The following is a 12,855-nucleotide window of genomic DNA, read 5'->3' on the forward strand; positions in this document are numbered from 1 at the left end:
CTAGACTAGTTTAAATTGATTAACAATGTAACACTATTAATGTTTTGTAGTATGTTTACTGATATTAGACATTTTATATCGATAAAAAGTTAAAAACATTAAAAACCCTTAAAAGGTAATTTATGTTTCAAATTTATGTTTTTCCGATTTGCGGAAAATTTTCCGGTAAACGAGAAAACGGAGAAAAAAAATGCTTAAATATCTCTACTTTATTTTCACGGTTTTATGAAGCACTTTGAGCTCGACCAATCAGCGGGCGTTACGCCATAAGCTTATATTTGTTTTAACGTAGCTAGCGCCAATATAATCTAGCTCATATTGAACCTGGTGGCAGAAAGGTGATATTCGTTGATCCACCATATTAAATTACACCGCAACAGCCAAATGGCGCTACTAGAAAGTCAAGTATGGAAAGGACATCAATTAAAACGATATTATATAAATAAAACATTTAATTCGAAGCAAATCGTTTATGAACAGTATTATTTACAATAATAATTTAACAAACTCTTAAAATATATAAATTAACAACCAAGTTAAGTTAATATAATAATATACGAATGTCCACTTAATTTCGACTAACAGTACTGTTCATATTTACATAAAAACAATTATTTATATATCTGTATATAATTTTATTGTATATTTAAATTGGTATTTTTCTTTCAAAAAGACAAAGTTGTTTATTTTTTCTTTAAAATAACGTGTTCTTTTTGTGCTTATTTAAGATATTTTTTGTTACTTTCACACCAAAAAAGAAACGATTGGTTTTTTAAACATTTAAAACGATTTGATGATAAATGGAACAATGTTTTTTATGGCAAGTACGTTAGAGTACAGTATATAATACACAGAAATTTTATATGTAATTACTCGCAAGAAAGTGTGGGGTCTTTTACCTTTAATTTTATACTTCGTTTACCCAATCCCCTTCGACCCAAAATGGACACTCATTTTTTTAATATCCGTCGCTATGGTTACAGTATACGCGTTGGGACCCAAAAATAATTCTCCGGGGAATAATTTTGACGTTATAAAGCGGTGATGAGGTAACCATAATGATATTATCTAGGAATTTCGGAGATCGATTTTTCGAAATATTTTTAAGGGGGAAAAATTAATTGATATTAAATTTTTACAAATTAAAAAAAACAATTTCAATAAAATTTTTACAAATTAAAAAAACAATTTCAATTAAATTTTTACAAATTAAAAAAACAATTTCAATTAAATTTTTACAAATTAAAAAAAACAATTTCAATTAAATTTTTACAAATTAAAAAAAACAATTTCAATTAAATTTTTACAAATTAAAAAAACAATTTCAATTAAATTTTTACAAATTAAAAAAAACAATTTCAATTAAATTTTTACAAATTAAAAAAAACAATTTCAATTAAATTTTTACAAATTAAAAAAAACAATTTCAATTAAATTTTTACAAATTAAAAATAACAATTTCAATTAAATTTGAACAAAATTAAAAAAACATTGCAATTCAATTTTTACAAATTAAAAAAACCAATTTCAATTAAATTTGAACAAAATTAAAAAAATATTGCAATTCAATTTGAACAAATTAAAAGAATACCAAATTGTAATAAAAATTTAACAAATTAAAAGAATACCCAATTGTAATAAAATTTTAACAAATTAAAACAATACCAAATTGTTAAAAAATTTGAACAAATTAAAATAATAAAACATTGTAATAAAATTTGAACAAATTAAAAGAATAAAATATTGTAATAAAATCTTAACAAATTAAAAGAATATCAAATTACAAGAATACCAAATTGTTATAAAATTTAAACAAATTAAAAAATTACCAAATTGTTATTTTTTAAATTAAAATAATACCAAATTGTAATAAAGTTTTTACAAATTTGAAAAAAAAATAAAATTGCAACTAAGTTTTGACAAATTAAAAATACCAACTTACAATTAAATTTTAACTATTGGAAAAATTCCAAATTGTAATTTAATATTAACAAATTTAAAAATGCCAAATAGCTATTTAATTTTATCAAACTAAAAATTACCAAATTGTAATTCAATTTTAACAAATTAAAATAATACTAAATTGTAATAAAATCTTAACAAATTAAAATAATACTAAATTGTAATAAAATCTTAACAAATTAAAATAATACTAAATTGTAATAAAATCTTAATTAATTAAAAGAATACCAAATTGCGATTGAATTAAAATTTATCTGTACATTCTCCTTTGTATAATTAAAATTTCAATATAAACTTCAACCCTTAATAAAAAAAAGTCAAATCTACGTAGTTTATAAAAAATATTGTGGATTAACAAAAAGATTACGCGAAATTTAGCGTCGGTACATTGGCTACATTCCCTCTTCAAACGTCGCCGCCGTCTTTCATATCGAAATCAAACGCTCCTTTTCTAAATGAAATGTAAGAGTCGTTAGCTTTGTTCGTCTTGATTTGTAAGCGAGGGTGGGCCGCTGATTCGAAATGTGCACAGCCGCTCGAACTCGTTGGCTTCCTTCTCGAGGGCGTCCAGGAGGGCTTTGGTCGACCGCTTTTCGGCTGTAATCAGAGATCCAGAAACAGGACGGAGGAAATACTCAATTTCGGGACAAAAGATATTAAGGAAACGGAGGCAGATTCAGTTATTTTCTCGAGGGATCTTATTTTTAGGGAAAGGAATTAGATTTCTCAAACGGAAACGAACTCGTTCTTCTGATAAATTCCGCCACTTGAAACCGGGGTTATCCGCAATATAAGCCCGGGAAAGTCGAAACAAACTTAAATCCCTTTCCCCGTTTGATATCTAGTGTTAGATGAGTCCATAGTCGAACTATAGTGGAGTCACATTCTGGCTCGATTGTTTTAGATCATAACGTTCTTTCGCTGATGAAATCCGGCGCTTTTGCGCGGAATTTTTATTAAAATACTTTCGTACGATTTTACGCGTTTGGGAGACGGTTAAGGTTATAAATGCTAATGTAATAAAGTTGCCTATTTCATTTAATTTTATCGCGAATTCCAAGCCAAGAAAAATATTGTTATTGGAAATGTCTGAAATTATAGCCCATAATGCTAAACAAAAAGTAATTGCTTTTAATAAAGCAAATGGCGGCCCCTGTCTAGTTGCGTTCGTTCGCACTAGATGTCGTTAGCGTATAAATCAAATCAAGTTGAGTAAGCATCAGAATATAGTCTAAAAGGTGTGGCCAATTGGGAACTTCTCGCGTTGATTGGCTTTTCGGAATCACGTGACTATTAACTTATTAAACACGTGGTTTTGGGAAGCCAATAGATCACAGACAACTCGCCTTTGCTTTAAATCCCCGGAAGGTGCTGCCACCTAGAAGCGCTTTTAGAAGCATTTTTGTTAACTTTTTTTTTTTATAGAGCCGCCACTTGCTCTAATCTAGGAGCAACAAACGTAAGGAGAACGCAGCTAGCCTTTAAACACGCCAAGGCAAGGTTGTGTACAACTTTCATTGGACGAGCCTTTACGCTGAACTTTTACGGGTGGGGGAAGACAATTTCCGAATTTCCCCCTTCCGACGGCAACAGGTGCTAAAGCGTCTAACCAATGAAAAATGTACGCAAGAAAATGCACGACTTTTGACGGGTTGCAGTAGGAGCGCACGGTGTTATGGTTTTCGGTTTTTTAAGTTAAAGGAACGGTAAGAAGAATTTGATTAATATTTAATGAATAATATGATACGCCAAAACCTGTGTGAATTGAAGAATTGTTAAAGACCGAGAAGTGAGCGAATTTCCACCCCTCTCATCCTGTACTTATTTTTTTGACGAGTGACAACTGATTGACAGCTCTGACAGATTGAGTGATGCTCATTATCGATATTATATTCAAAAACAGTCTGAGCCGTCGGTCAAGCTGTCCACGCTGTCACTCCTCAAGAAATTAACAAGTTCAGTTTTGCGGGGGTCAAAATTCGCGCACGAGAAAATAGAATATCTCTTCTCGGCCTTTAAGAACATTTTGACCCACCGTCACAAAAAAATTCCTAACTTTATTACTAATATTTTACGTAAATGAGCTATTCAAAGGAGGGTGTTGGCAAGCCCTTCACGCCACGCGAGCTAACAGCTCCTTACACTCAATATTACCGTTGGGAGAGAACTTGCAGCTACGCAGAAGGCGTTGTTCCGAGTTTTCACCCAGTGCCACAAGCTGGGATCGAACCAGGCTTCTCTGCTGCCAGGTAAAAGTGCTAACCACTCAGCTAACCAAGGGGGTTTCATATCCAATAATATATTCAAAAGAATCTATCCTAAAATTTCAAAGACATAAACAGGAAACGTTTGTTATTTTTCGCAACGATTCGCTTCTACTAATACGCCCGATAAGAGAGAGGGGAAGCCGGTAAAAATTACTGGGGCCCGTGCAGCCTTGGGGCCCGTGTTTGAAGAAACCGGGTTTCCCTCCGAAAAAGTATATCTATCTCCAGTTGTAAGGGCTCTCTTGGGGCCCTGAGCTTACATTTTCCCGGGGCCCGGGCTAAGGCCCGTAGCCAGGATTACAATGATATTTTTAAGGAGGCACAGATACTTTTTGAGGGGGAACTCTCAAGCTTTTTTGAAGGGGCAAAAATCATTGCCTACTAATAGAAGTACAATTACCTTTGCTGAGCCGTATTTGCAGCCTTTGATTTTCCTTTCTTAAGAAGTGTATCGTGGCTTCTTGTTTCTTCAGCTGAATAAAATAAAATTTTAATTATTAAAACCTTATTACTTTAACCGATCTTCGTCGGTACGTGTCGGTTATTTTAATTAGTCGCTGGTCGTATTATTTCGCGAATAATGTCGAAATTGATCGGCTAAATTGTGGTAATAGCTCCTTTAATATTGCAAGGCGCGGGGAGGTACCAATTTTAAAGGATTTTCCCATCAAACCCAACATATCTCGTATTAGTAGAATAATCCCCACTAACGGTGTCAATATATTTCAAGCCACTCCATTAACTTCGCTAAATAGTGGTGGACTAAATATGTCGGAGCCAGTTCATTTTCGGGCTTCGCTGAGCTTTCAAACGAACAGCCCCATTGTTTTAAATTTCCTGTCTCCTCGACGCTATCGGCTCGCTTAAATAATGGAACGATTTTGTAAAAGGGTCTAAAAATAAGCGTTGGAAGGGTGTCTCTCGAGGATTCCTCTCCGATAATCAATCAACGTTATCTGACGCGAACTATCTACAGTTTCTACACCCTCTTCCTGAAAGCCCGGACAACGATTTGACTTTCCAGAGCTGATACTTCGCCCTGTATTTAGGCTTTTCGATACCCTACTAAATTTAGAAATTCGCCAAACCAAATCCAACTTGTCAATCACTTGGTAGTTTGGTCGTTGATAAAGGAACGAGTAAAGTTAGCTCCTGTGAATTCGTTCTCGGGGTTGACTGTGTAGTTAATTTTATTTTTGATCGTATTTCTCGATTTTCTCTCGATTTAGTCGTTTTGCCTAATTGCTTCGCCGTTTCCACCCGAACACCGTTGGCTTGTATTAGTTTCTCACTTCCCCCGGTGGTGGCGCTCTCAAATGGACGGTGCCAAAAACTACCTAAAAGTTCGTCCCAGAGTTAATGTTTTAGAAAATTCCGCAGATTTCAAATGCTCCATGTACTTGGAGTCTTGACCTCGAACACGTTATTAAACGTTGAAAAAATTTAATAAAAATTTTTATTTATTTAAATTAAATTTTATTTAAAAAAATCAACAAAATATGGTAACTCCATAAGTATATAACATATACTTACGAGATAAACATTCGCTTAGGTCAAGAATGTGAAACATGTAAAACTGCCCAAGGGGCTGTTCGAAATCAAGTAACTTTTTAAACACAAACCTGCCCCTAGTAACGAAGAGTAGCATTTGGTAAGACCCCCAGCCCCGAAACTTACTTAAAAATAAAAAATACTCAACCCCTCAAAATCATAGCATCATGAACCTCAAAAATATTCAATTTCCTCCAAATTTATTTATCGTTGTACTTCTGGAATACTAATAATACTGATCTAAATGAGAAGAACAAGTATTAAATGGACAATATAAGTATATATATCATATATATATATTATTTTATATATATATATATATATATATATATATATATATATATATATATATATATATATATATATATATTGTCCATTTAATAATAAATAATTTAGGTTCCTAAGACCAATAAAATTAGCGTCTGACCTTGAAACACGTGGTTAAAATGAAATAACATAAAATGAAATAAAATTTATATAAAAGGTAAGTCGAAAAGCTGTATATTAAGTCACGTTATACCATGACTTGAGTAATCTCGTGTGAGCCGATAGCGAAACTAAAATGGTGTAAACTTAAAATTCGACACAAGTAGCTGTAATTTAAAATATTTTAACGGAGGAAACACAAGTAGCTGTGTCGAGTTATAAGGGGGAAGTGATACTAATATAGTAACGCAAGGTACGCGAAAGTTCGGAAAGTAAATAATATAGTTTGGACTGAACTAAATATAATACGTGAGTAGGATATTATTTATTGATTTTGTTTAATTACAAAAAGTTTTTTGAGGTACGTTTCTAGGTGGTTTACTTCTTTATAAGAGTATATTATATACTTATAATTGTGCGGAAATTATTAACGTTTTAACGTTTTTAAAACCACATCGAAAATGAAAAACTCACCAGCCCGTGCAAACGAAGGACTTCTTGGTGTAACCTGGTCATGCAGGTCACTTGGGCTTGATAAGCTTCGAGACTCTTACCGCGCCTGTAATTAAAATCCAGAGCATCCGTTGTAATCTCTGAATCCGCTTACGAGGACTCGGAATTTGAATCTGGAGAGAACTTACCATCGGTCAATTTCGTCCTCCATGGCGTTCAACGCCTCCGGACTGCTCCACTCGTGCAAGCCTAAAAGTGGGGGATAATGTCCTGCAAAAACAGAAAGAGTTCCGAGTGGTTGAGGTCCTCGTATCAAACCGAGATTAGCTTTTAATCGTCGCTTACCGTCGAACGGTGGTAGATAACACATTGGTTTGCAATTATCTCGAACATCGTCCAATTCGCTGCGGAATTACAAGGCTTACAATCAGGTTAAACGTGTCGGAAATGTATCTGGCTCTAACGGTGGAAATTAAGCCCGCACCTCCCAAGCATAATTAAAGCTTAATCACCCTAATTTAGACTAATGCAATTTACAGTCGTTATATAGTCTACTAAAGGGCCGACTCCATTAAGTCTATAATATTGTTCCATAAGTTCGTCACTTTGAGGAATATTTTACTGAGAGCTAGTAACGAAGTGACATCATCACAAGAAGAAAATATCCCCCTAGCGAGGCGCTGTCAAAGACTACGTGTGACGCGTTAGCAAGCGGACGCAAAACTATGACGAAGCCGGTAATGCAGTCTGTCTTGTGAATAGCTCTCAGTAAAACTTTTGCATGTGAAGAATAGGAAGTGTTTAAACCGATATTGGACTATACCGATATTAGAAAAATAGGCCGACATATCGGTGCATCCCTAATATATATATATATAAATTATATATATATTACTTCTGACTCAAACGTTAAACTCCCATTTCGTTAGCTTTCTTATATCCCAAATCCAGTAAAGCTTAACCGCAAAGCCACTAAAAAGTATCCCTAACTCGTGCGGAGATTGGATCCTGATCCTGGTATAGGACTCGAATCTAATTTGGAATCGCCAAAAATGGCGAAACGTACAACAAAGAAGTGAAGGCTATAACTCGAAATGAGAAACGGGTCCCGGGAGGAGCAGAAATGATTAGATTCGTACCGGAATCGGCTGTTCAATATAATATCGTCCGTGAATCCATTCTTGAGGAAGAACTGGAAAGAGGAGCGGTCGGCTTGCACCGCTAACGCGTCGTACGGACCCACTAATTGAGGACTTTTGAGCTTCTGCAGACACAATGGAGGAGAAAAACACATTGGCAAGATTACAAAGCGCGGCCAGAAAGGAACGAAGGATCTTGGCAGATAAAGAAAATGAAATTGCGAGAAAAAAACTCTTACTTTAATCAGGAATTTTCCGGCTCCACTTTTCCTGAATCGTTTTCTAACTGCCAACAGCGAAATGTGAACCACTTTCGTACCAGGAATTCTAAGGATGAAAATAAATATTCAACTTTGCGATATAAATAGCTTTTTTCTGATATTATGGGTTGGCCTCTTTCCGAACATGGTTTCGAGTTTCAATAGAATGTTTTGCTTTGACTTCGGTTCTTCGTCATTAAAACATTTCGTGAATTTTGTATAATTTTAATTTAAAGACTTGGTTTGACAGACTTTAACTTTTAAAGTTTCAAAAAATTAGATAAAATACTTATTTAGCGAATAAAGGTTCGAGCGTAATTTAAATTTTGATCAGAATATAACTAATAATTAATAATAGTAACTAATAATCAGCTAGGTTATTACCCAAGGCAGCACCTTAGGCCCCAGTCATATAGCGACTTTCAATGCCAATAATTCAGTGGCCGGGTTACAATACGTAGGAGGGTGGTGGAAAACCCTTCATACCACGCGAACCAACAGCTCCCTACACTCACTATTACCATTAACCTCGACAAGTTTTCAATTCATTCAAAATTATCTCTGTCAAAAGCTGAAAGTTTTAGCAGATTAATATTTAAATCTAAAAACTCATCTGCTATTTCCTCACACGTTTAGTTGACAGTTCTAAAATAAAATACTGCTCGATAATTTTCTAAGCTATAGATGCCTATATCATTTTATTCTAAATATTAAAATGGTTCTTAGTAAGTCTACATCATATTTCAAATAACCATTAGGGCTGTGCGATTAGTGGTTTTAGGCAATCGAGTCGGTTATCGAGTATCAATTTTTTTTCATCGGGTATTCGAGTCGAGTAATATTGAAGTCGAGTCGAGTAATCGAGTACTTGATTGAGGGGAAACTTTCTCTTATTCGAGTCGAGTAACTAAAAAAACCTCGAGTAATATTTTTAAGGAGCCGGGTTATCGAGTTCTTCATTAGGAGCTGGTTTTATTCAAGTAATTATTAAATTAAGTTTAAAAGGAGTATAAAGTAACTTTCAATGCTGAAAAATATCCCTTTATTTTAAATGAACCACAGTATCCACGACATTGTAGGGTACCATTTATTGCCCCCAAAAAGTTGTAAAACCCCTCTTTGAACTTTGAAGCAACGAGGATAGAAAAACAAATACTCGACGAGTTTAGAGAGCAGCTTATGCGAGTAATCGGGTACCCGAATATGCAAATTTTTCGTACTCGGTAATCGGCGAGTATTCTCCAATTACGTATTCGAGGTCGAGTTCGAGTACTCGACCACAAAAAATGTCGAGTACTCGTACAGCCCTAATAACCATAATTTGGTCTATAATAAAACTCATTAAAAAACTATTACTTTTGTAAATTAACTTATCCCTGAACACCGATGCGTTGCGATTGGAAAACATTTACAGGGGCTGGTAGGTTAAAAATAGGCCAGCTCATCCCGATTTCGAAAACAATTTTCTTCCAATCCTTAATCCTCAATAATTTGAAAGGTGTTAGGGACCTTTTTTCAATTCGGGAAAGAAATATTTCAATTTTAGTTTGAAATGCTGTAAAACCTTAAAATGGCAACTCTGATAAATCACGTCTAAGCTAGGCTTTGACATTCAATAAACACTTTCGATTTTTCAAATATAAAAAAAAAGATTTCCCGTATTACGTGAAGAACATGTGTGAAAATATATCCATTTCTGGAACACCAGAGAGCGTTACAAATTGAAATATTTCCCGTAACCCCCTCCCCCTTTGGTAAAAAGTTCCCCCTTTTAGACCCTGGAAAAGTTAATCTGGACTGGTTTCTTTAAAGTCTGCGCCTTTTCCGCAAAATGAAACCTCAAAGAAATGGGAAAAGAAATAAAAGTGCCGCTTGTCAATTCCGTGAATGAAAAATATCCCGTGCTCAACGTACTTCGCCAAAATCGAACTTATTTCGGGTTTTTCTCTCGTAATTTCACGCCTCGAATTTCAGGCTATAGTTTGGGAAATTTCCAACAATGTTTGCTTTAGAAAGATTTATATATATTTTAGAGCAAATTAAAGTTATGAGAAAAACTGAAAATTTGAGGCTTCTAGCTTTACTATAATAATTATTATATTGCCTTTAAACTTGATTAAATTAAATTTTTTAAATCAATTTAAATGTATTTTTAACGGTTTTGAAATTTTAATTTTTTTTCATTTTTTGAAAGGTTTCACAGGGAAGACCCTTAAAATCCTTCAGATTCCCATGTTATTTTCAATGGAAAAATTCCAAATCATGTTGTCAAAAACGTTTTCGGTTGCCCGTCGCAACTTTTCCCTTGCAGGTTTTTCAAGTTACATGGTGGTGTACATTATACTCGGTTTTGAACAAAATCGGTGATTATCACCTAGGGTCGTCTCCTTGTTAGTTGCAGGTTAAGAAAGGCCAAATATCTAGTACATTTGGCGGAAAGATACTAACACAAATTTACGGTAATTCGGCGTTGTTTATTTCGAATTTGACCTGTTTCCGGTTGAAATTCGAAGTATACCTACGCGCGTTGTTTAATTTTGTAAAATATCGTCTATTGTGTTATCTTTCAAAGTGATAATTAACATAGATAAGATTTAAAAATAGTCGTCATAATCTACATTCAATATTTATTGATCACTTTGAAATTTAGGCAATCGACATTTGAAATTCACGCGGTCTATTTACCGGAAATTATTTATAGTATCTTTCCGCCAAATTTCTTAGATATTTTGCCTTTCTTAACATTGTAACTGAGTATGGATTAATGGGAACAAGAGTCTGCTCTTGAAGCTAGGTTATTTTAAAATGTCTATTTCAATCTTTTCTTTTGCTAATGCATTTTGTCGTCGTGTACTAGAAAAATTTACATATTATCCTATAAATTAAAAACCGTATTGTGTTGTGAATTTCAAAACTATAATTAAAAAATCATGTCCAAGTAAAGTTGTGCTGTTAACCCTTATGAAAACTTTCTATGTTTTTCTATAGAACATTATAAAGTGCTTTAAGGGGTTGTAAAGTTTTCTAAGTCTAGTGAAAAATTCTAGAGAATTTCTATAGAATTTTTTAAAGACACTTCTTACTACACGTTTAGTAAAATATTTCTATAGATAACTTGAGAAAAATCTTTAGAAAATATTTTTAGGGCGTTAATTTTTTCTTTTGGTAGAAAAAAAAAGGTATTTCATAATTCACCTGAATTACGATTTTGTGTTATTTTTAATTTATTTCTAAATTTAGTTAGTCTATTATCTTTGAAATTTTTAAAACATGTGTATGCCTTATGACCTTAAGTCTAGTTGCTGTTCGCCAATCGATACGTTTTTCGGTCATATTTGCTGCACACAATTGCGAATATTTGATAGAAATTGTCTAAAAATGCGAATTGATTGCATTGTTTTACAAGTTAGGTAAACAAAAAACGGTGAAAGATTTCTGAACGTTGCGCAGCTTTTCTAGTTAATTTCCTTCTAGAACACAATTTATGTCGCAAAGAAAGAGTTTATTTTCGAGTTTGACTTCCAAACACTTATTAACACGTTAATTTAAATTAAATATGACGTCCTTGGTCGTTTCTTCATATTCCAGAATATGTGTACACTAATATTTCTAAAGATATTCTTTCGAAAAATGTAAGGGTATTTCTAGAGAAAATCTTTATAAAATTCTATAGGAAAACCCAAAGAGGCCAATATTCCAAAATATTCTTTAGGATAATCTAAAGGAATTCTTTAAAAATTTACATTTAAATTTCCTTTAGAAAACCCCAGAAAATTTTCATAACGGAACGCTCCCACAAATACGGAAAATTACTAAAGGGCACCAAATAACACTGCGCTCAGTGCCCAAAAAATTCTTAAATCTTCTCAGCCTGCCTAATAGTAATTATTATTTTTATTATCGAGGCTAATACCCAAGGTGCCTAAATCATCTAGAGACATTTAAAGGCTTTAATTCAGGTGGCCGGGTTACAATGCGTAGGACGGTGGTGGAAATCTCATCATGCTACGCGAGCCAACCACTCCTTACACTAACTAGTACCGTTAATCTCAACAAGTATGTCAATGGAGATAAGTGTGATCAGGGGTAAGTGTTGATCACCCCCAATTATTTCCCAAATTATGATTATAATAAAATATTTGATGAATGGATATTGAAATATACGTAATTATACACATTTTGTATATTTTAAATATGAATTTAAATTCAATTTAGTTTTTAAAACTTTTAGTTGAAAAAACGTTATACTCTTCTACTTATGTTTAGAGATTTTATGCCCAAAAGAAAAGTTCTGTAACGTTTTTCCTAACTGGCAAACCGGTTTCATATTTGGTATTTTGTAGTCTGCTTATCTTTTTACGTGCTGGGAACCTTTGTATTTTTGCTAATAATTTGAGGTTTTCAAAATTTAAGAATTATTTCTAAATTTGCAGTGTGGGGAAAGTGTGATCAGTTAATCAATGTAAACTTACTAAAAAAGGAAGCGTTAAGCTTTAGCTAGCTATATAAGCATCTGGGTACTTTAGTTGAAAAAGATAATATTTTAGAGCTACGAAAAGAATATAGCTTTTTTGGGACACCATATTTAACCTCTGTATATAATTTCATTGCGATTGGTCAAGATTTCACGTGATCACAATTACCCCACCCTCTTATAACACACTTGCCCCGCATTTTCGGGGTAAGTGTGTTCAGTAACAGAGTTAAATTAAATAATTAATATTTAAATAACTATTTATTTTATATTTAATTTGATTGCGTAATTGTGTAGGATAAAGTGGCCATATTAATGGTACC

At 33.4% G+C, this 12,855-nt stretch overlaps 1 protein-coding gene across 1 annotated transcript in view; it reads right to left on the reverse strand.

The window, feature by feature from the left end:
• Positions 1-2,227: 2,227 nt before the first annotated feature.
• Positions 2,228-12,855, reverse strand: part of LOC149925659 (uncharacterized) — a 113,917-nt gene continuing 103,289 nt past the window's right edge. Inside the window, exons 7-13 of the mRNA XM_090160272.1 lie at positions 8,038-8,125; positions 7,799-7,923; positions 7,005-7,063; positions 6,848-6,929; positions 6,681-6,765; positions 4,630-4,702; positions 2,228-2,559 (exon numbers count right to left, since the gene is read on the reverse strand). Coding sequence (XP_090016398.1) covers positions 2,435-2,559; positions 4,630-4,702; positions 6,681-6,765; positions 6,848-6,929; positions 7,005-7,063; positions 7,799-7,923; positions 8,038-8,125 — 637 coding nt within the window. The 3' untranslated portion in view covers positions 2,228-2,434. The remainder of the gene's footprint in view (positions 2,560-4,629; positions 4,703-6,680; positions 6,766-6,847; positions 6,930-7,004; positions 7,064-7,798; positions 7,924-8,037; positions 8,126-12,855) is intronic.

Source organism: Leiobunum rupestre, chromosome 10 (genome assembly GCF_980474605.1).
Source record: "Leiobunum rupestre chromosome 10, qqLeiRupe1.1.hap1, whole genome shotgun sequence".
In the NCBI taxonomy this organism is placed as follows: Eukaryota; Metazoa; Arthropoda; class Arachnida; order Opiliones; family Sclerosomatidae; genus Leiobunum; species Leiobunum rupestre.